General features: G+C 47.2%; 1 protein-coding gene across 1 annotated transcript; it reads right to left on the reverse strand.

The window, feature by feature from the left end:
* Window positions 1-244: 244 nt before the first annotated feature.
* On the reverse strand, window positions 245-13,898 carry PLA2G3 (phospholipase A2 group III). Its single transcript, XM_070763063.1, has 7 exons — window positions 13,282-13,898; window positions 11,496-11,628; window positions 9,372-9,506; window positions 4,927-5,345; window positions 3,066-3,195; window positions 2,014-2,148; window positions 245-957 (listed from the first exon to the last, which is right to left on the reverse strand). Exons 1-7 carry the CDS (start codon window positions 13,784-13,786, stop codon window positions 771-773), a joined length of 1,644 nt encoding a protein of 547 aa, XP_070619164.1. The 5' UTR covers window positions 13,787-13,898; the 3' UTR covers window positions 245-770.
* Window positions 13,899-24,165: the final 10,267 nt, after the last annotated feature.

Raw genomic sequence — 24,165 nt, forward strand, 5'->3', positions numbered from 1 at the left:
ATATCTTGCAAGAAGATGCTCACGCGAGCGAGACTTTGGCGATCTTCCCCGATATTTTGCTTCCGGGCATGTGCGGAAGCAAAAACATTGGCGGAAATTGCCGAAATCCTCATGCCAAATTTCGCTGTGCACACATCCCAGAATTTCCTACCGGGACAGAGCACCTAACCACACCAGCTACTGACCACCACGGCGCCCCGCAATTATTTGAGAAGCACTGCCCCAAACCAAGATGACCTCAAGCCACGTTTAGAAAACATGTTATTGCGGCATTGTTCATGGCCCCACAACATTTGTTCGTGGCCCCACAACATCCCCCCCCCAAATAAATTACAGGCTGCCCTCCATGGCAAGGAGAGAATGGGTGGGTTGGGGTAAGACCCCCTGCCCTTCACAGCAAAGAGGAGCCTTGGTCATCCGCTTGGACAGGTGTGGAACGTCACCTGGACGTCCCTTCCGGTGGTGGCTTCACCTCTTCTGTGCCTTTCTTTTGGCCTCAGTACCACCTGCCACCACCGAAGCCCCGGAGTTTGGGGAGTCCTGCCGAGTCCGAGTCCTGGTAGTATTGGTCAAGTGGTGGTATTGTGCCAGGGATGCCCCTCTTCTCGTTCAATTTCAGCACCGGGCACCCACTTCCGGCCGAAAAGTAAGGAACGCACAAATCTAAGTGGGGGAATGGCTCAGTTTCGCCGTGTCCACTTCCTGGGCTCTGCCCGCTTTCTCTCTGGTGTGTGTGCGTGTGTGTTTGTGTGGCAAAGGCCGCTGTCGGGTCAGCGAGGCGCCGTCCGAAGGTCGGCTCGCACCAGCCGCACACACTTGTCGAACAGCTGGACGGCGCCCTCTAGGGACGCCCGTTCTTGGCGCTTGACTTTGAAAGAGGCCCTCGCCCGCTTGCCCATCAGCCGGTTGGTGAGGTGGCGAGCCGGGGCCAGGAGGGCTTTGCCGATGTCGATGCAGCTGCAGGGAGGGGAGAGAGAGGAAGGTTGGATCAGTTGGATCTGTGGGCAGAGCCGGAAGGAAGAGTTGGCGGTTGGGACGGGTTTCTACACGCAGGCACACACAAAGAGAGAGCTGCCGTAGCAGGCAGGAAAGGGAGAGAGGATTCGAATCGGAACACAGCTGGAAGGGACCTCGGAGGTCATCTAGTCCAACCCCCCCTGCTCAATTAAGAGAGTCTATAGCAGTGATGGCGAACCTTTCCTTCCTTCCCTCCCTCTCTCTTCTCTTTTTCCTCCTCCTCTCCTCCCTACTTTTCCTTCCTTCCTTCCTTCATTCCCTCCCTCCCTCTTTTTCCTCCTCTCATCCCTACTTTTCCTTCCTTCCCTCCTTCCTTCCTTCCCTCCTCCCTCCCTCCCTCCTTCCTTCCCTCCCTCCTTCCAAGGTGGGTCAAATGAGGACCCAGATTGTTGGGGGCAAGAGGCTGATTCTGTAAACCTCTTAGAGAGGGCTGTAAAAGCACAGTGTAGTGGTATAGAAGTCTAAGGGCTATTGCTCTTCCTTCCTTCCTTCCTTCCTTCCTTCCTCCTCCTTCCTTCCTTCATTCCTTCCTCCTCCTCCTCCCTTCCTTCCTTCCTCCTCCTCCTCCTTCCTTCCTTCCATCCTTCCTTCCTTCATTCCTTCCTCCTCCTCCTCCTTCCTTCCTTCCATCCTTCCTTTCTTCATTCCTTCCTCCTCCTCCTCCTTCCTTCCTTCCATCCTTCCTTCCTTCATTCCTTCCTCCTCCTTCCTTCCTTCCTTCCTCCTCCTCCTCCTTCCTTCCTTCCATCCTTCCTTCCTTCCTTCCTTCCTTTCTTCATTCCTTCCTCCTCCTCCTCCTTTCTTCCTTCCGTCCTGACTCAAGGCTGACTCAGCCTTCCATCCTTCCGAGGTGGGTCAAGTGGGGGGGGGGGAGCTTTAGCTTCAGCTCCTCCCAATCTTTGGCCACCGTGGGCGACTCCTTCTTGTCCTACTTACCAGTTGCAAGGGAAGAGCAAGGGAATAGTATGCACAGGTGGGAGACTCCCTTCCACTTACTTGGGCCCACTGTCGTCTCCTGTCCTACAGCCCGGGAGGGTCTCGAGGACGAAACAGGAAGGGGAGATATAGCGCGAGAGGACCTCCTCCTCCACCTCGTTGGGACCCTTCCTCCTGTGCAGGAACCGGGCCAACCTGGGGGGGGGGAAGGGATGAAAGTCGCATCAAATCTTTGGGGGGGGGGGAAGGGCGAGCGGCCAAACAGAGAGAGCCGCAATCCAACCGATGCCCTCAAATACCGTTGGCTGAGAAAAATCTCCCGGATATCCAATCTTCAGCCCCATAAACCAGGGGAAGACCCCTACTGAGCTCCCTTAGCCTGGGGCCACTTTGCCCCCACCATGCCCCCAACCCCATAAGCAGGTACGGTCAGGTACACAGAACCGTTAGAAAAAATTTGGTCCAGTACGCAAAAATGGCAATTTTTTACTGCCACACTGTTGGCGTGCTATATTTTGTGGGTGTGGCCTGTTGGCCAGGTGACCAGGTGGGAGTGGTTTGATGATCATGTGACTGGGGTGGCAGCTTAAAGGTCATGTGACTGACTTAAAGGCTTAAATCTCCCGGGAGGAAACAGGGCCGGAAAAGGTGGGGAGAAGCCTCCGTGGGGCCTCTCTAGGAATCACCTGGGAGGAAACAGGGCCAGAAAAGGTGGGGAGAAGCCTCCATGGGGCCTCTCTAGGAATCGCCTGGGAGGAAACAGGGCCGGAAAAGGTGGGGAGAAGCCTCTGTGGGGCCTCTCTAGGAATCTCCTGGGAGGAGACAGGACCGTAAAAGGCAGGGAGAAGCCTCCATGGGGCCTCTCTAGAAATTGCCTGAGAGAAAACAGGGACAGAAAAGGCGGGGAGAAGCCTCCATGGGGTCTCTCTAGGAAACTCCTGGGAGGAGACAGGACCGTAAAAGGCAGGGAGAAGCCTCTGTGGGGCCTCTCTAGGAACCTCCTGGGAGGTGGTTGGGGGCCACCACAACATGAGGAACTGTATTAAGGACTCGCGGCATTAGAAAGGTTGAGAACCGCTCTTCTAGAGGGAGGGGAAATGGACAATGCTTACCGGCGAGTGCAGTTACAGTGAAAAAGGGTGCGGTCATCTGAATTGTGGAGCTGGTACTTGAATTCGTTGGGGCCAATCTGGAAGGGGCATTGGTCCAGCCGTTGGTAGCAGCGGCATCTCCGTGACAGGCCTGGGGAGGGAAAAATAACAGGCCCACTTCAGTTGGGGAATCGAGGCACAGAAGCCCCTCACCAACTCTTCCCACCATAGCCAGAGACTGCCCAACTCAGGGCAGGGGGCGGTCAGGAGCAAGTAATCAGCAATGTAAGTCCACTCACTCGCTTCCCTTTTGGGGTGGGGGCTTCCACCCATCCATCTATCAATCAATCCATCCATCCACCCATCCATCTATCCATCTACCCACCCACCCTTCCATCTATCAATCCATCCATCCATCCATCCATCCATCTATCCATCCATCTATCCATCCACCCACCCACCACCCATAAATCCATCCATCTACCCAACACACCGACCCACCCACCCATCCATCCATCTATCAGACCATATTTCTTACACCTAGCACAGTAGAGAGATAGGTTTCATGCTCAAGACCTTCCACCCTTTTTGTAGCCCGTCTTTGGACCCGTTCAATTCTATCCATCTCTTTTTGTAGGTGAGGTCTCCAGAACTGGACACAGTATTATTCCAAATGTGGCCTCACCAGCGCTCTATACAGCGGGATCACAATCTCCCTCTTCCTGCTTGTTATACCTCTAGCTATGCAGCCAAGCATTCTACCTGCTTTCCCTACCGCCTGACCGCACGATTCACCCTTTTGGAGACTGTCGGAAATCACGACCCCTCAATCCTTCTCTTCTGACGTTTTTGCCAATACAAAACTCCGATTGAGGATTCCTTTTGCCCAAGTGCATTATTTTACATTTCGAAACATTGAACTGCAGTTTCCATTGTTTTGACCACTTATCTGGTAAAGGCTCTGGAGCCTAGGGTAGGTGAAAAATGGACCTACCAGGCCCATCAAAGGGAAACGGGGGGATGGAGAGGATCATGTGGACATGCAATGGGGGGCAGCATTGAATTATGGGTGTGGGCACTCGAGCATGTGTATCTATGCTTTCGGCACCCAAAGAAAAAAAAACACTGCACCATTACTGCCCTAGAAGGAATTATTATTATTATTATTATTATTATTATTATTATTATTATTATTATTATTATTATTTATTGGATTTGTATGCCGCCCCTCTCCGCAGACTCGGGGCGGCTAACAACAGTGGTAAAACAACATGAACAATCCAATTAATAAAAACAACTAAAAAAACCTTATTATAAAAAACCAAACACACAAACATACCATGCATAACTTGTAATGGCCTAGGGGGAAAGGATAACTTAACTCCCCCATGCCTGGCGACAAAGGTGGGTCTTAAGTAATTTGCGAAAGACAAGGAGGGTGGGGGCCGTTCTAATCTCTGGGGGGAGTTGGTTCCAGAGGGCCGGGGCCGCCACAGAGAAGGCTCTTCCCCTGGGGCCCGCCAAACAACATTGTTTGGTCGACGGGACCCGGAGAAGGCCAACTCTGTGGGACATTATCGGCCGCTGGGATTCGTGCGGTAGAAGGCGGTCCCGGATGTATTCTGGCCCAATGCCATGTAGGGCTTTAAAGGTCATTACCAACCCTTTGAATTGTGACCAGAAACCGATCGGCAGCCAGTGCAGGCCGCGGAGTGTTGTAGAAACGTGGGCGAATCTTGGAAGTCCCACGATGGCTCTCGCGGCCGCATTCTGCACGATCTGAAGTTTCCGAACACTTTTCAAAGGTAGCCCCATGTAGAGAGCGTTGCAGTAGTCGAAACTCGAGGTGATGAGGAATACCTGGGCCTGTGGCTTGACTCACCTGGTCTAAACTTGGGAACCTGGCCGTGTCCGACATATCTCCGCCGCGTCTCATTGGAGAAGGCTTCTTCGCCAGGAAGGACAACGGGGCGATGTGTAGCGAGACCCTCACCCTCCGTCTTGAGAGGACCCGGTTCCAACGTCGTTTGAACAGCAGGTGAATTTGGCACCGTCTCCTCACCTGTAGAGATGCTTCCCAGGAAATAGGTGGCTTCGTTCAGCTTGGAGGTTGGGGTGAGCAGGATGATGGGATCCTGGGTCTCGGAGTTTGGTTTTTGCACCTTCTTCCTTCTCATTTTTCTGAATTTTCCATGCTTTCTAGGCCGGAGAGGAGGTGTGGTAGCATCGGCGTTCCCGATGGCCTGATATGGACTTGGATCCACAAGGTGAGCCTGGGGCATCAGACCATATTTCTTACACCTGGCACAGGAAAGAGCAAAAAAACCAACAACCCCTCAATCTTTGCATTTCCACCGCACCTTTAGAAACATAGAAACATAGAAGACTGACGGCAGAAAAAGACCTCATGGTCCATCTAGTCTGCCCTTATACTATTTCCTGTACTTCATCTTACAATGGATCTATGTTTATCCCAGGCATGTTTAAATTCAGTTCCTGTGATTCTTCCTTCCTTCCTTCCTTCCTTCCTTCCTTCCTTCCTTCCTTCCTTCCTTCCTTCCTTCCTTCCTTCCTTCCTTCCTTCCTTCCTTAGAAATATTGAAACATAGAAGATTGATGGCAGAAAAAGACCTCCTGGTCCATCTAGTCTGTCCTTATACTATTTCCTGTATTTCATCTTACAATGGATCTATGTTTATCCCAGGCATGTTTAAAATTCAGTTCCTGTGGATTTACCAACCACGTCTGCTGGAAGTTTGTTCCAAGGATCTACTACTCTTTCAGTGAAATAATATTTTCTCACGTTGCTTTTGATCTTTCCCCCAACTAACTTCAGATTGTGGCCCCTTGTTCTTGTGTTCACTTTCCTATTAAAAACACTTCCCTCCTGAACCTTATTTAACCCTTTAACATATTTAAATGTTTCGATCATGTCCCCCCTTTTCCTTCTGTCCTCCAGACTAGACAGATTGAGTTCATTAAGTCTTTCCTGATACGTTTGATGCTTCAGACCTTCTACCATTCTTGTAGCCCGTCTTTGGACCCGTTCAATTTTGTCAATATCTTTTTGTAGGTGAGGTCTCCAGAACTGAACACAGTATTATTCCAAATGTGGTCTCCTTTACATGGGTTGTGCAATTCGGACTGGTCCTTCCTGCTTTCACGCGATGCCGCCGAGCCCAAAATTAATCAAACGGAGACAGATTTTTCCCGCAAGACAATAAGATATTGTAGATGGGCAAATCGTCTGTTGTGCAAACTCGGCTTTCAGCAAGATTTAGCAAGTCTTGAGAAGGCGTTTCGGATTTAAAGCCACCCACCCACCGTATGTGTGTGTAAATCGGCTAAAGTTAAATTTATGGCTTGCAGGAGGTGGATAAAAGAACGACAGCCAAGGACAATGGGATGTGGGAGGACTAAGAAAATAATTTGCAGAAAGAATAATCTGGATCAATTTGCAGGATTGTCCTCCAATTCGCAGAGATAGAACGGGCTTCCAGAAATTCTTACTAATGGGACACATTGGCGGGGAAATTTGGGGATTGTGGAAAGCCTATGTTTCCAGATCTCATGAAGGTTGGGGAAACACTATTCTGTCAAGCTCTCTGGTAGACTCCTCCCAAAAATTCACAGGTACAAATTTCAGACACACACACGTTTGAAAATTCAAAACAATGTTCTTTATCTCGAAAATGCAAATAAATTAAGCCCTCTTTTTGTATAGCAAAGAGCCCTCGTCTCCAAACAAACTGGTAATTTGTACAAGTCCCTTATCAGTTCTGAGATACTTAGCTTGCAGTGTGAGGCAATTCACAGTCCTTCTTCTTTCACAAAGTGAAACACACTTTGTCCTGGTTTAGTTTCAAAGCGGGGAAAAATCAGCACACCAAGGTCGAAGTCAGCAAAGCAGACACGAAACACAACGATCAGATAATCCTCCACAATGGCCAAACCCACAGGCTGCTCTTTATAGCAGCCTCACTAATGACCACAGCCCCACCCAACCACAGGTGGCCTCCTTTTCTTTGATAATAATCTCTCAGTTGTTGCTGCCTATGCATCGCTCTCTGCATGCGTGGCTGTATCATTAACTTGTTCCGAATCCAAGGAGGAGCTAGAGAATTGATCTCCTTCTGAGCTGTCTGCCCCACTCTCCTCCTCCCTGTCACTCATGTCTTCTTGGTCAGAGGAGCCTTCATCAGTGGATTCCACCAGGAACAAAACAGGCCTGTGGCATGTGGATGTCTCCCCCACATCCACAGTCCTTGGGGCAGGAGCTGGGTCAGAGCTAACCACAACAAACACTAAGTGGGGTGAGGTATCATCAGTATGCAGATGATACCCAGCTTTACATCTCCACCCCATGTCCAGTCGGCGAAGCAGCGGAAGTGATGTGCCGGTGCCTGGAGGCTGTTGGGGTCTGGATGGGTGTCAACAGACTCAAGCTCAACCCGGATAAGACGGAGTGGCTGTGGGTTTTGCCTCCCAAGGACAATTCCATCTGTCCGTCCATCACCCTGGGGGGGGGAACTATTGACCCCCTCAGAGAGGGTTCGCAACTTGGGCGTCCTCCTCGATCCACAGCTCACATTAGAGAAACATCTTTCAGCTGTGGCGAGGGGGGCATTTGCCCAGGTTCGCCTGGTGCACCAGTTGCGGCCCTATTTGGACCGGGAGTCACTGCTCACAGCCACTCATGGCCTCATCACCTCGAGGCTCGACTACTGTAATGCTCTCTACATGGGGCTACCTTTGAAAAGTGTTCGGAAACTTCAGATCGTGCAGAATGCAGCTGCGAGAGCAATCATGGGCGTTCCTAAATTCGCCCATGTCACACCAACACTCCGCAGTCTGCACTGGTTGCCGATCAGTTTCCGGTCACAATTCAAAGTGTTGGTTATGACCTATAAAGCCCTTCATGGCACTGGACCAGAATATCTCCGGGACCGCCTTCTGCCGCACGAATCCCAGCGACCAGTTATGTCCCACAGAGTTGGCCTTCTCCGGGTCCCGTCAACTAAACAATGTCGGTTGGCGGGGCCCAGGAGAAGAGCCTTCTCTGTGGTGGCCCCGACCCTTTGGAACCAACTCCCCCCAGATATCAGAGTTGCCCCCACCCTCCTAGCCTTTCGTAAGCTCCTTAAAACCCACCTCTGTTGTCAGGCATGGGGGAATTGACATGTTCCTTCTCCCTAGGCTTATAAAATTTATGTATGGTACGCTAGTGTGTATGATTGGTTTTAACTTGTGGGGTTTTTTAAACTAATTTAAATATTGGATTTGTTTTACATTGTATTGCTATTGCTGTGAGCCGCCCCGAGTCTGCGGAGAGGGGCGGCATACAAATCTGATTAAATAAATAAATAAATAAATAAATAAATAAATAAGTGCATTTTTTCAGAAAACGGAATCCAATACATGGATACAGCACAAGTCCCACAGTTCCAGCAGATCTAAGTTTCTTAGAATCCCAAGTTAAGTTACATCACTGCTTCTCAAATACAGTGAGGCGACATTCTCGAGGTGACCCAGGGTAGCATAGAAATAGATTATGGTGGACCCTTGTCATGAATTGTACCGTGGTGGACTTTAGGCAATTGGACTGACATTCCTATGATTTCATTGCTGTTTCCAGCACATTCCTTTGTAAATAGACAAATATACACAGTGACTTTATTTTTGAGTCTTCGCTGGGGAATAATTACTGCTAATTAACCAGGCTGGACAGAACAGAACATAAGAACCTAAGAAGAGCCCTGCTGAATCAGGCCAAAGCCCATCGAGTCCAGCATTCTGTGGCCCACCAATTGTCCATGGGGCTCTTCAGCAGAAAGAGAAGGCAAGACCATCCCTTTCCCTTGACCCCCAACAAATGGGACCCAAGGGAACCACGTCTTCCTCAACCAACATAGAGGCGGCACTTGGACATCCATTTCAATAACCACCTATGAAACACTTGGCATCCATGAATCTGTCCAATCCTGCCTTGAAGCTATCCAGGCTGACAGCTGTCACAACCTCTTCTGGAAGGGAATTCCATTAACCAACGACTCTGGGTGAAGAAATATCTCCCTTTATTTGTCCTCGTTTTCTTACCTAAGAGCTTTAGGGAGTGTCCCCTCGTCCTAGTATTGTGTGATAGAGAAAATAATTGTTCTCCATCCACCTTTTCTATCCCATGCAGGATTTTATACCCTTTGATCAAGTCACCCCTTCAACGCCGTCTTTCAAGGCTGGAGAGACCAAGGCGTTGCAACATAGTTTCATAAGGGAGGGGCTCCATTTCTTGGATTATTCTTCTTGCCCCTATGCCACCGGATTACTCACCCGCCCCACCAGTGCCATTCCAGGCAGTCCTCCTTCTCTTTCAGGTAGAAACATGGGATTTCCAGCAGGTTGAAAAAACTGGTCCCAATGAAGTTGGAGATGGTGTCGTTGAGGTTCTTCAAGCAATTACTGAACCTGTGGAGAAGGTGGAGGAAGGACATTCCGTTTGACAATTCCTGTTGCAAGGCTGGCGTATCCCATCTGCCAAGTCTCCGCTGGACTACAACTCCCAGCATCCCCACCACCAACAGGACTCAACAATGCAAAGAGAGGGAATGGGAATGGGAAAGTTAGAAGTTCTTAGTCATGGTTGTCCCATGGTTGCTTTTTCCCCCCAAGAGGCAGATGGACTTTCTGATATTTCTTTGAAGATGTTTTGCTTTTCATCCTAGGAGATTCCTCAGTTCTGACCGGAAGGATTGATATGGCTTGCAGACAGATGGTCATTTGCATTCTTTTAAGGAGTCCTTGAGGCCACTTGGAGGTTTTGTCGGTGTCCTCAGGGTGACCTACAAGTGGACTCAAGGACTCCTTAAAAGAATGCAAATGACCAGCTGTCTTCAAGGAGAAATCTGGTCAGAACTGAAGCAGCTTCTTGGATGAGAGGAGAAACATCTTCAAAGAAAAATCAGAAGTCCAACTGCCGCTTGAAAAAAGCACCTTTGGGACGATAGCAATGTCATAATAATAATAATAATAATAATTATTATTAATTATTATTATTATTATTAATAATAATAATAATTATTGTTATTATTGTTATTGTTGTTATTGTTGTTATTATGATGATGATGATAACAACAACAACAACAACAACAACAACAACAAAGTTGGAAGGGACCTTGGAGGTCTTCTAGTCCAACCCCCTGCTTAGGCAGGAAACCCTACACTACTTCAGACAGATGGCTATCCAATATCTGCTTTAAAACATCCAGTATTGGAACACTTACAACTTCTGGTGGCAAGCTGTTCCACGGATTAATTGTTCTAACTGTCAGGAAATTCCTCCTTAGTTCTAAGTTGCTTCTCTCCTTCTTTAGTTTCCACCCATTGCTTCTTGTTCTACCCTCAGGTGCTTTGGAGAAGAGCTTGACTCCTTCTTTGGGGCAACCCCTGAGATATTGGAAGACTGCTATCCTGTCTCCCCTGGTCCTTCTTTTCATTAAACTAGCCGTGCCCAGTTCCTGCAACCGTTCTTCCTATGTTTTAGCCCTCCAGTCTCCTAATCCTCTTTGTTGCTCTTCTCTGCACTTTTTCTAGAGTCTCAACATCCTTTTTGCATCGTGGTGACCAAAACTAGATGCAAATATTCCAAGTGTGGCCTTATAAAGTGGTATTAACCGTTCGCATGACCTCTATTCCATCCCTCTGTTGATGCAGCCTAGAACTGTGTTGGCTTTGGGGGCAGCTGTTGTACCACGCTGGCTCCTACTTAAATGGTTGTCCACTAGGACAGTGATTTCCAACCTTTTTTGAGCCGCGGCACATTTTTTACATTTACAAAACCATGGGGCACATTGAGGGGGGGGGCAGCTAAAAAAAGTTTGGACAAAAAAATTCTCTCTCTTTCTCTTCCTCCCTTTCGCTCTATTTCTCTCTCCCTCGCTCCCTCCCTCTCTCTCTCCCTTCCTCTTTTTTCTCTCTCTCTCCATCCCTCTTTCTTTCTCTCTTCCTTCTTTCCTCTTTTTTTCTCTCTTTCTCTCTCCCTCCCTCTATGTCTTTCTCTCTCCCACCTTCCCTCCCTCTCTTTGTCTCTCTCTCTCTCTTTCTTTCTCTCTCTCTCTCTTTCTCTCTCTTGTTTTTTCTCTCTCTCTTGCTCTTTCTTTCTTTCTTTCTTTCTCTCTCTTGTTTTCTTTCTCTCTCTGAGCTTCACGGCACACCTGACCATGTCTCACGGCACACTAGTGTGTCGCAGCACACTGGTTGAAAAACACTGCACTAGGACTCCAAGATCCTTCTCACATTTACTCCTGTTGAGCAAAGTATCACATGTAATGTACCTGTGCATTTTGTTCTTCTTGCCTTGTGAGAAGAGAGTTGATGTGAGTTCAATAGATTGGAAAAGGGGCCAAATTGGCCAGGGCTACATCAAACCCCAAGTGTCTCGCAGGAGTCCGTACTCACCTGTTATCGCAGCTGCAGTGAGAAATGGTGTGCAAGCGATAGTTACGCATGCCGTACTTGAAACCTAGAGCGGCGATATGAGCGTCACACTTGTCATGCTCGCGACAACACACATCTGGGCCCTGGAAAACCCCTGCAAAAGGAAGGCAAAGAAGAACAGGTCCAAAGACGGTCTACAAAATTGGTGGAAGGTCTTAAGACTAAAACCTATCAGGAAAGACTTAACGAACTCAATCTGTGTAGTCTGGGGGACAGAAGGAAAAGGGGGGACATGATCGAAACATTTAAATACATTAAAGGGTTAAATAAGGTCCAGGAGGGAAGTGTTTTTTAATAGGAAAGTGAACCCAAGAACAAGGGGGCACAATCTGAGGTCAGTTGGGGGAAAGATCAGAAGCAACATGAGAAAATATTATTTGACGGAAAGAGGAGTAGGTGCTTGGAACAAACTTCCAGCAGAGGTGGTTGGTCAATCCACAGGAACTGAAGTTAAACATGCCTGGGATAAACATAGATCCATCCTAAGATAAAATAATATAAGGGCAGACTAGATGGACCAGGAGGTCTTTTTCTGCCGTCAGTCTTCTATGTTTCTATGTTTCTTCTATGATTTGTGGACTTCAACTCCCAGAATTCCTGAGCCAATCATGCTAGCTCAGGAATTCTGGGAGTTGAAGTCCACGTGTCATAGAAGAGCCAACGTTGCCTGGAATGGTTAAGGAACCAGGCTGGTAACCAGGAATTCTGGTCCGGCCTTAGGCATGAAATCCAGCTGGGGGCTTGAAGCCATGTTCCCCTCTCTCAGCCCAGCATAACCTCACAAGGTTGTTGTTCTGGGTCAGAGGTAGGCAAAGATGGCTCTTCTATGACTTGTGGACTTCAACTCCCAGAATTCCCGAGCTAGCATAATTGGCTCAGGAATTCTGGGAGTTGAAGTCCACAAGTCCTAGAAGAGCCAATCTTTGCCTGTAATCTGGGCAAAAGAGGAAGGACTATTTTTGGCCATATTGAAGTTATTTGCACATCAACCCAAACTTGAACCAAGCTGCGTTCTCCAAGGTCAGCCTATCGACTCACACGACCGACACCTCCCACACCTCCATCAAAGAACCCTCTAGAACAGTGTTTCCCAACCTTGGCAACTTGAAGACATCTGGACTTCAACTCCCAGAATTCCCCAGCCAGCGTTCGCTGGCTGGGGAATTCTGGGTGTTGAAGTCCAAATATCTTCAAGTTGCCATGGTTGGGAAACACTGCTCTATAAGCTTCTCAGCAGAACTTCCTCCGCCTCTTCTGCCCCGCCTGGCAACCTCAGGGGGAGGGGGGGAACCACCATCAGGAGATGGATTTCCCCCTGGGAAGCTAAACCACGTCTCCAACCCGCCTCCTCCTCCGACTTCTCACCGCGCCGGCATCATCCAGTAGCAAGGCGTTCCACCGACCGTCTATGCTGCTGACTCACTCAGACCAAGAAGAAAGGCTTCCCAACTTCTCACGCATTTGTCGGCCGGGGTTTTTTTCCCCCTCCCCTTTTACGCACGGGTGTGCGTAAAGAGCCAACAAAGCGCCCGGGATTAATTTTTTTTTTGTTTGTTTTAAAGGCGCAAAGAACTTTGGAGACCCTCGGGGGATTTGGGTGGGTGGGTGGGTGGCTGGGACAAGGGACACTTTCCTTCCCTTGGGACTTGGCAACCCACCCGAGGATGGAGCCCCGCCGACCCTTCCTCTCCTTCCAGAGGATCGAATCCCGCCGGCCTCTGCGCATCCCATTCTTCTCCCCCCTTACCCAGCTCCGAGGGCTGTTCAGCCGTGTGCCCGGCTCCGCACCAAAGCGTGCCGGGCACCGTCCAGCCACGCCGGCTCCGGGGCTTCGCCTGCCCTTCCCGCTTTGCCCTCGCGGGTTCGAAACCGGCCGGGAAATCTCCCTTGCAGACTCCTTTGCGCGCATCCAAGGCGTCCAGCTCCCTCCGGAGCCTCGGGTCCCAGGAGGCGCGCACCAAAGGGTGGCGCAGCCCCCCGGGGGCGCAGAGCTCCAGGTAGCGCCGGGTCGAGTCTGGGTCCGCGCGCAGGGCGCACTCCAGCAGCTGCCCGCTGCGCAAATCCCACAGGCTCTGCACCAGGACGGTGGCTGGGGAGGAACCGTCGAGGCGCAGCCAGAGGAAGTTCAGGAGCCCCGAGCGGCCCCCGGTGGCCCTGGTGGGGCAGGCCGTGTTGTCTTCGGTCCAGGAGCTGCGGGCGCAAGGCAGCGCCAAGCTGAGAGCCAGCAGCGCCCAGCGCGCAAAGGAAACCATGGCCAGCCAAAGGATGAATGAATGGAGCGCGCGGCGAGGCGGCTCTTTCGCCTTTCCCTTTTTTTGAAACGGAGGGGGTGGGCGCGGCCGCCAGGAGGCCTGGGATTGGACGGCGCCGGCGACACCACCCGCGGGGCCACGCCCGCTCGGGTTCCCACGCTTCCTTTCAGAGCCGCCGGGAGGTTTTATCTGCTCGCTCAGCTCGCCGGTGGTGGCTAGGTTGGGGAGGTTGGGGGTGGGGCGGTAGAGGGTCTCTGCGTGGCGCTCTTTCCTAGCGAGGGAAACTGCGAGGAAACCCCCACCCCCAGGTCCTTTTTAAAGAGGCAACTGGGCTTTCATTCTTTCATCTGTCTGTCTATCTATCTATCTATCTATCTATCTATCTATCTATCTATCTATCTATCTATCTATCAATCATCTATAGCAGTGTTTTTCAACCAGTGTGCCGCCCGTGGCACACTAGTGTGCTGCGAGACATGGTCAGGTGTGCCGCGAAGCAGGAAGCTCGGGTTCCGGTCTTGCAACTTTTTGCTGAGACAGAAAGAGAGAGTGAGAGAGAGAGAAAGAAAGAAAGCAAGAGAGAAAGAGAGAAAGAGAGAGAAAGAAAGCAAGCAAGAGAGAGAGAGAGAGAAAAGGAGAGGGAGGGAGAGAGAGAGAAATGAGCAAAAAGGGGAGGAAAAAAGAGAAATGAGAAAATGATTGAGACAGAGAATGAGAGGAAAGAGAGAGAAACAAAAGAGAGAGAGAAGTGACTCTTGATTTAAAGCATATGATAAAAAGCACCCAAAGAATAAGAGAGAGAAACCCCCCCAGCCCTCACCTGTTTTTGGAAATGGTTCAAGAGTGTGTATACACACACACACACACACACACACACACACAAGGGGGGGAGAGGAGACAGGGATGGGAAAAGAGAGGAGAGTGTCTTAGGGTGTCATTTTGTGTCATTTTGGTTGGTGGTGTGCCCCAGGATTTTGTAAATGTAAAAAATGTGCCGCGGCTCAAAAAAGGTTGAAAATCACTGATCTATAGAAACATAGAAACATAGAAGACTGACGGCAGAAAAAGACCTCAAGATCCATCTAGTCTGCCTTTATACTATTTCCTGTATTTTATCTTAGGATGGATACAGGAAATAGTATAAGGGCAGACTAAATGGATCATGAGGTCTTTTTCTGCCGTCAGTCTTCTATGTTTCTATCTGTCCATCTGTCTATCTTCTATCTATTTCTCTCTCTCTCTTCTCTCTCTCTCTCACTTTCTCTATCTATCTTCTATCTCTTTCTATCTATCTCTTTCTCTATCTATCTATCTTCTCCGGGACTGCCTTCTGCCGCACGAATCCCAGCAACCAGTTAGGTCCCACAAAGTTGGCCTTCTCCGGGTCCCGTCAACTAAACAATGTCGTTTGGCGGGACCCAGGGGAAGAGCCTTCTATGTGGCGGCCCCGACCCTTTGGAACCAACTCCCCCCAGATATCAGAGTTGCCCCCACCCTCCTAGCCTTTCGTAAGCTCCTTAAAACCCACCTCTGTCGTCAGGCATGGGGGAATTGACATGTTCCCTCCCCCTAGGCTTATAAAATTTATGCATGGTATGCTAGTATGTATGATTGGTTTTAATTTGTGGTGTTTTTTTAAATTAACTTAAATATTAGATTTGTTTTACATTGTATTGGTATTGCTGTGAGCCGCCCCAAGTCTGCGGAGAGGGGCGGCATACAAATCTGATTAAACTTAAACTTAAACTTCTCTCTCTCTCTCTCTCTTTATCTATCTACCTACCTACCTACCTACCTATTTTTGTCAAGTACATATTGTGGGTATACAAAGATATAACTATGTTTATATACATGAAATTGGTACTAATAATTGGGAAACATTAGGACAGGGGACGGAAGGCATGCTGGTGACCTCTTAGGAATTGGGAGAGGTCAGCAGTGGACAGTGTAAGGGTCAGGTTTTGGGGGTTAGGTGATGATACTGCAGAGTCAGCTAGTGAGTTCCAGGCATCAACTACTCGGTTACTAACGTCGTATTTCTTGCAGTCGAGTTTGGAGCGGTTTACTTTGAGTTTGTATCTGTTGTGTGCTCGTGTGTTGTTGTGGTTGGAGCTGAAGTGGTCGTGGACAGGAAGGACGTTGTAGCAGATGATTTTATGGGCTGTGCTTATAGGTCGTGTTTAAGGCGACGTAGTTCTAAGCTTCCTAAACCTAGGATTGTAAGTCTAGTTGCGTAGGAGTGTTTATTTATTTTCTTTATTTTTTTATTTTATTTATTCATTTGTCCAATACACAAATACATAGGAAGAAAAATAGACATGTAGTAATATATATAAAGGTAAAAGTGAACTTAGAGGAGAGGATATATGAAAGAAAGAGAATATATATGATAAGTGAGAGAAAGGAAAGACAATTGGACAGGGGACGAAAGGCACACCAGTGCACTTATGTACGCCCCTTACTGGCCTCTTAGGAACCTGGAGAGGTCAATCGTGGAGAGTCTAAGGGAGAAATGTTGGGGGTTAGGGGTTGACACAATTGAGTCCGGCAATGAGTTCCACACTTCGATAACTCGATTGTTGAAATCATATTTTTTACAGTCAAGTTTGGAGCGGTTCGTATTAAGTTTGAATCTGTTGCGTGCTCTTGTGTCGTTGCGGTTGAAGCTGAAGTAGTCATTGACCGGTAGGACGTTGCAGCATATGATCTTGTGGGCAATACTCAAATCGTGTTTTAGACACCGTAGTTCTAGGCCCAGGATTGTTAGTCTATTTCCGTAGGGTATTCTGTTTCGAGTGGAGGAGTGAAGGGCTCTTCTGGTGAAATATCTTTGGACGTTTTCAAGGGTGTTAATGTCTGAGATGTGGTATGGGTTCCAGACAGATGAGCAGTAGTCTAGGATGGGTCTGGCAAAAGTTTTGTAGGCTCTTGTGAGTAGTGTGAGATGGCCGGAGCAGAAGCTGCGTAGGATCAGGAGTGTTGCGAGTGGAGCACAATTCTGGGCTCAATCGCTTTTGTAAATCCGGTACAGGAACACCACTGGCCACTGTTTGTGTATGTTTCTGTGTGTGTATGTGTACTGCTTTGAGAAGTCTTAGGCTGCTTGGCACGGGGCCCCAATTCTCTTCCTCTTGGTGCTGTCTCCGTTTTTTGCTGCCACTCCCCAAAGGCTGCGATGACTCACCCATCATCCGATGGGACGTCTGAGAAAGGAACCACCCAGGTGAGGCCGAACCTGGCCAGGCGAGTTGGGGAGGTCAAAAGGAGCAAGGAAGGAGCCTGCGGATTGGCTAGCAGGCAATCTGATGATTAGGTCAACGTGGGATACACCCCCCCCTCACCCATTGTCTGTCTTGGGTATCAAATCTGCAAGACCAAGTACAGAGCAGAATAGGACAGGACATCCTTGCAAAATTTATAGGGAAGGAACCATAGATAGAAACAAATGCTTCCTTCCTTCCTTCCTCCTTCCCTTCCTTCCTCCTTTCCTTCCTTCCTTCCTCCTTTCCTTCCTTCCTTCCGTTCCTTCCTTCCTCCCTCCCTCCTTTCCTTCCTTCCTTCCTTCCTTCCGTTCCTTCCTTTCTTCCTCCTTTCCTTCCTTCCTTCCTCCTTTCCTTCCTTCCTTCCATTCCTTCCTTCCTTCCTCCTTTCCTTCCTTCCTTCCTTCCTTCTTCCCTTCCTTCCTTCCTTCCCTTTCTTTCTTTCTTTCTTTCTTTCATAGAAACAGAAGATTGACGGCAGAAAAAGACCTCCTGGTCCCTCTAGTCTGCCCTGATACTATTTCCTGTATTTTATCTTAGGATGGATCTATGTTTATCCCAGGGCATGTTTCAATTCGGTGACTGTGGATTGACCAACCACGTCTGCTGGAAGTTTGTTCCAAGGATCTACTACTCTTTCAGTGAAATAATATTTTCTCACGTTGCTTTTGATCTTTCCCCCAACTAACTTCAGATTGTGTCCCCTTGTTCTTGTGTTCACTTTCCTATTAAAAACACTTCCCTCCTGAACCTTATTTAACCCTTTCACATATTCAAATGTCCCGATCCTATCCCCCCTTTCCCTTCTGTCCTCCAGACTAGACAGGTTGAGTTCATTAGGTCTTTCCTGATCAGTTTGATGCTGAAGACCTATCCTATCCTATCCCATCCTATTTATCCTATCCTATCCTATTCTATATTCTATTCTATATTCTATTCTAGAACAAGAAGCAACGGGTGAAAACTAATCAAGGAGAGAAACAACTTAGAACTAAGGAGAAAATTTCTGATAGTTAGAACAATTAATCCGTGGAACAGCTTGCCACCAGAAGTTGTGAATGATCCAACAGTGGAAGATTTTAAGAAGAGGTTGGATAACCCTCTGTCTGAAGCGGTGTAAGGTTTCCTGCCTAAGCAGGGGGTTGGACTAGAAGACCCCCAAGGCCCCTTCCAACTTTGGTTTTTTTAAATTATTATTATTATTATTATTATTATTATCATCATCATCATCATCATCATCATCAATACAACACAGCAAACGAGATCACTATGTTGGATTTTGCATTTCATTACCAATTATTCATCGCCATTATTATTATTATTATTATTATTATCATCATCAACAATACAACACAGCAAACGAGATCACTATGTTGGATTTTGCATTTCATCACCAATTATTCATCACCATTATTATTATTATTATTATTATTATTATTATCATCATCATCATCATCAATACAACACAGCAAATGAGATCACTATGTTGGATTTTACATTTCATCTCCAATTATTCATCACCATTATTATTATTATTATTATTATTATTATTATTATTATTATCATCATCATCAATACAACACAGCAAATGAGATCACTATGTTGGATTTTACATTTCCTCTCCAATCATTCATCACCATTATTATTATTATTATTATTATTATTATTATTATTATTATTATCACCATCATCAATACAACACAGCAAATGAGATCACTATGTTGGATTTTACATTTCCTCTCCAATTATTCATCACCATTATTATTATTATTATTATTATTATTATTATTATTATCATCATCATCAATACAACACAGCAAATGAGATCACTATGTTGGATTTTACATTTCCTCTCCAATTATTCATCACCATTATTATTATTATTATTATTATTATTATTATTATCATCATCAATACAACACAGCAAATGAGATCACTATGTTAGGTTTTGCATTTCATCACCAATTATTCATCACTATTATTATTATTATTAATAATAATAATAATAATAATAATAATAGAAACTACTACTACCCTATAAATGTTTGACAAATAAAAATAAAATTAATTAATTAAAAACGAGAGGTTCAGCATCTCGCTAAAGGTACGAATCAGGTACTTCAGGAAGGAGCACCTGAGCTGCTCACTTTAACCTAACAATGCAAACAATATCACTAAATATCCCTCCACACCTTTACAGTCTGAGAATCACCCAAGGTTTCCACAGTCCCTTCTAGCCAAACACAAGCCTTTTGGCACTGATAAACTATCAGTTATTATCTCCCAAAGTGCCCTGTAATCTGTCTGTTGAACACAGAGCAAAGTTTCTGGTCAGACAGAGTCCGTACGATGAAAACAAACCCCACGGTGAATAAACTCCACAGCTTCCCAGCTGTACATACATCCTGGTGTATCTACATTGCGTTAACCCAACGAGCGCACTCACTGCTCACAGTCACTCATGCCCTCATCACCTCGAGGTTCGACTACTGTAACGCTCTCCACATGGGGCGACCTTTGAAAAGTGTTCGGAAACTTCAGATTGTGCAGAATGCAGCTGTGAGAGCAATCATGGGCTTTCCCAAATATGCCCATGTCACACCAACACTCCGCAGTCTGCATTGATTGCCGATCGGTTTCCGGTCACAATTCAAAGTGTTGGTTATGACCTATAAAGCCCTTCATGGCATTGGACCAGAATATCTCCGGGACCGCCTTCTGCCGCACGAATCCCAGCAACTGGTTAGGTCCCACAGAGTTGGCCTTCTCCGGGTCCTGTTGACTAAACAATGTCTGGCGGGACCCAGGAGAAGAGTCTTCTCTGTGGCGGCCCCGACCCTCTGGAACCAGCTCCCCCCGGAGATTAGAACTGCCCCCACCCTCCTTGCCTTTCGTAAAGTTCTTAAGACCCATCTCTGCCGTCAGGCATGGGGGAACTGAGACATCTCCCCCGGGCCTATACAGTTTATACATGGAATGTTTGTGTGTATGTTTGCTTTTAATAATGGGTTTTTTAGCGTTTTTTAAATTATTAGATTTGTTCTTACATTGTTCTTGTTCTTGTTGTGAGCCGCCCCAAGTCTACGGAGAGGGGCGGCATACAAATCTAATAAATAATAATAATAATAATAATAATAATAATAATAACAACAACAACAACAACAACATAGGAAGAACGGTTGCGGGAACTGGGCATGGAAGGCCTGATACGGTTGATGGGAACTTGGGAGGGGGCATTTTCCCAAGGGAGCAGGTGCAGCCACAAAGTCTCCTTTCCAGAGGTTCAAGGCCAGCCTATGTCCACCGCCTGGGTGGAAGCAGAAGGAGGACTGGCCACGCCGGCACAATCTGAGTGGGCAACATGACAAGTTTGTGGGTAGAGATGTGAACTTTCAACTGGGTGTTAAACTCAGACTCTGGTTTCCCAGTGTGGGTGCCAGGATAGCTCTGGCAATAAATTGGGCCTTTTGAGAAGCACTTCGATTGGGACTCTGATTTAGTTCGAATGCTCCCTGGAACCTTGGCACAAACTCAAGAAAGGACCTCGTGTGTCAACCCCAAGCTACAAATATTCTCCCTTATTAGGAATGCTGATAAGCCCCTAACCAAGGGCCCCTTGCAGCAGAGACCAGGGGGATAAGTAGGCAGCGAGATCTCGGACAGCGGGGTGGGGTGGGGGGAGAAAGAAGGGTGGTGGGTTCAGGTTTAATCCCCTTGCAGTGGGCCCCACAGTCACAGTCACTTTGTGACTCGTGACAAAGCGAGGGTCGGTCATGCCAGAGTGGTACCACCCAGGCTGACCTATAGAGTTGCAAGGGGGGGAGCAATTACCCATGTGTGTGAGAGAGAGAGAGAGAAAGGGAAAGAGAGAGAGAAAGAGAGAGAGAGAAAGAAAGAGAAAAAGAAAGAGAGAGAGAAAGAGAGAGAGGGAAAGAGAGAGAAAGAGATAAAGAAAGAGAGAGCGAAAGAAAGAGAGAAAGAGAGAGGGAGAGAAAGAAAGAGAGAGAGAGAGAGAAAGAGAAAGAAAGAGAGAGAGAAAGAGAAAGAGAGAAAGAGAGAAAGAGATAAAGAAAGAGAGACAGAAAGAGAAAGAAATAAAGAAAAAAGAGAGAGAGAGAAAGAGAAAGAAAGAAAGAAAAAAGAGAAAGAGAAAGAAAGAGAGAGAAAGAGAGAAAGAAAGAGAGAAAGAAAGAGAATGAGAGAGAGAGAGAAAGAGACGGAGAGAAATAGAGAGACAGAGACAGAAAGAGAGAGAGAGAGAATTAAGTACATTCCTCTCTTTTGTCCAAATATGTTAAGTGGCAAATGTTAACCCCTTTTTTTCTCTGCTACGTAAGGCAGAGGAAATGAAGAATGAAGAAAATTAATCAATTAGTCAGAATAGAGTTGGAAGGGACCTTGAAGGTCTTCTAGTCCAACCCCATTTGGGCAGGAAATTCTACACCACTTCGACAAATAGTTATCCAACATCTTCTTAAAAATTCCCAGTGTTGGAGCATTCACAACTTCTGGTGGCAAGCTGTTCCACTGATCAACCGTTCCAACTGCCAGGAAATTTCTCCTTAATTCTAACTTGCATATCTCCTTGTTTAATTTCCACCCATTGCTTCTTGTTCTACCCTTGGGTGCTGTGGAGAATAGCTTGACTCCCTCTTCTTTGTGGCAACCCCTGAGATATTGGAAGACTGCTATCATGTCTCCCCTGGTCCTTCTTTTCATTAAACTAGCCGTGCCCAGTTCCTGCAACCGTTCTTCATATGTTTAAGTTTCCAGGCTCTTAATTGATTTAATTGTTCATCTCTGGCGTGAAGTGTTTAATCTTTTACTTTCTGTAGCAGCCGTCAAATATTACTATTGTAAGCAGCAATGGATAAACTTTGTTTGCTAAGCAAAGTATAATGGAGAGGTTGGTGAATAATGTTGAGCCATTGTGAGCTGCAATTTCTGGGTACACACACAATAGGCACTAAACCCGATTCAAACAACCAACTTTGTTCTGTCGGGCTCTCTGGTAGACTCCTCCCAAAAATTCACAGGTACAAATTTCAGACACACACACGTTTGAAAATTCAAAACGATGTTCTTTATAATGAAAAGTCACTTAAACCAAGCCCTCTTTTGGTATTGCAAAGAGCCCTCGTCTCTAAACAAACTGGTAATTTGTACAAGTCCCTTATCAGTTCTGTGATACTTAGCTTGCAGCTGTGAGGCAATTCACAGTCCTTCTTCTTTCACAAAGTGAAACACACTTTGCTCTGGTTTAGTTTCAAAGCGGGGAAAAATCAGCACACAAAAGGTCAAAGTCAGTAAAGAAGTCACGAAACACAACGATCAGATAATCCTCCACAATGGCCAAACCCACAGGCTGCTCTTTATAGCAGCCTCACTAATGACCACAGCCCCACCCAACCACAGGTGGCCTCATTTTCTTTGATAATAATCTCTCAGTTGTTGTTGCCTATGCATCGCTCTCCGCATGCGTGGCTGTATCATTAACTCTTGTTCCGAATCCAAGGAGGAGCTAGATAATTGATCTCCTTCTGAGCTGTCTGCCACACTCTCCTCCTCCCTGTCACTCATGTCTTCTTGGTCAGAGGAGCCTTCATCATCAGCTTCCCCCGGGGGGCAAAACAGGCCTGCAGCATGTGGATGTCTCCCCCACATCCACAATCCTTGGGGCAGGAGCTGGGCCAGAGCTAACCACAACACAACTTTTATTTAAAGGTTTATGGAGATTCTCCATCATCCAGGTCATAGTTTATTTTAATTTATTTAATTTAAAATGAAATAAATCCATAGTGGTCCCACAGGTATTTTTTCAAGAGGCAACTGGAATTTCTGGGTGTTTTTTGCTGGAAGACATTTCGCTTCTCATCCAAGGAATTTGCAAGAAGCTGGAAGATTTCTAAAAACTCTATTTGAACTCCTTACTTCGAGAAAATATTTGCGGTGGGCCCTTCCTCAAAATAGATCCTCTCGGCATTTTCTCGTAAGCTGAAAACAACTGGCTCTCTTGATGTTGGAGAACGGTTGGGCTTATGCGATTTCAGATTTTAGGGGCCCATGTCTCCAGCAAGAATTAAGATTTTAGAGGATCCAGCTTTGCAATGTATAAAATTCTCTGCGCTCTTTGGATAATTTGAAAAGAAGCAGATTAATTCTTCCCATGCCAAACAGCCCAAAATGTATGTAGACGGGAAGGCGGATTAATCTAGAGCATTAACTTTATAATTCTTCCACCCTAGGAGTTTAGTTCACTGATGCATTCCCAGTGTCTTATTTTATAAATTTATTTTTTATTTATTTATTTATGGGTGTCAACAGACTCAAACTCAACCCTGATAAGACGGAGTGGCTGTGGGTTGTGCCTCCCAAGGACAATTCCATCTGTCCATCCATAACCCTGGGGGGGAGTTATTGACCCCCTCAGAGAGGGTCCGCAACTTGGGCGTCCTCCTCGATCCACAGCTTACATTAGATAAACATCTTTCAGCTGTGGCGAGGGGGGCGTTCGCCCAGGTTCGCCTGGTGCACCAGTTGCAGCCCTATTTGGACCGGGAGTCACTGCTCACAGTCACTCATGCCCTCATCACCTCGAGGCTCGACTACTGTAACGCTCTCTACATGGGGCTACCTTTGAAGAGTGTTCGGAAACTTCAGATCGTGCAGAATGCAGCTGTGAGAGCAATCATGGGCTTCCCCAGGTATGCCCATGTTGCACCAACACTCCACAGTCTGCATTGGTTGCCGATCAGTTTCCGGTCACAAATCAAAGTGTTGGTTATGACCTATAAAGCCCTTCATGACACCGGACCAGATTATCTCAGGGACCGCCTTCTGCCGCACAAATCCCAGCGACCAGTTAGGTCCCACAGAGGGGTCTTCTCCGGGTCCCGTCAACCAAACAATGCCGCTTGGCGGGACCCAGGGGAAGAGCCTTCTCTGTGGCGGCCCCGGCCCTCTGGAACCAACTCCCGCCGGAGATTAGAATTGCCCCCACCCTCCTTGCCTTTTGTAAGCTACTTAAAATCCACCTCTGTCGCCAGGCATGGGGGAATGGAGATACTCTTTCCCCCTAGGCCTTTACAATTTTATGCATGGTATGTCTATATATCTGTT

Source organism: Erythrolamprus reginae, chromosome 10, assembly GCF_031021105.1.
Source record: "Erythrolamprus reginae isolate rEryReg1 chromosome 10, rEryReg1.hap1, whole genome shotgun sequence".
NCBI classification, from domain to species: Eukaryota; Metazoa; Chordata; class Lepidosauria; order Squamata; family Dipsadidae; genus Erythrolamprus; species Erythrolamprus reginae.

Coding starts and splice junctions, on each gene's coding strand:
- PLA2G3 (XM_070763063.1), bottom strand. CDS start 13,786: ATGGTTTCCTTTGCGCGCTGGGCGCTGCTGGCTCTCAGCTTGGCGCTG. Junction 11,629..13,281: donor TGAACAGCCCTCGGAGCTGG/GTAAGGGGGGAG, acceptor TTCCTTTTGCAG/GGGTTTTCCAGGGCCCAGAT. Junction 9,507..11,495: donor CACTGCAGCTGCGATAACAG/GTGAGTACGGAC, acceptor CCTTCTCCACAG/GTTCAGTAATTGCTTGAAGA.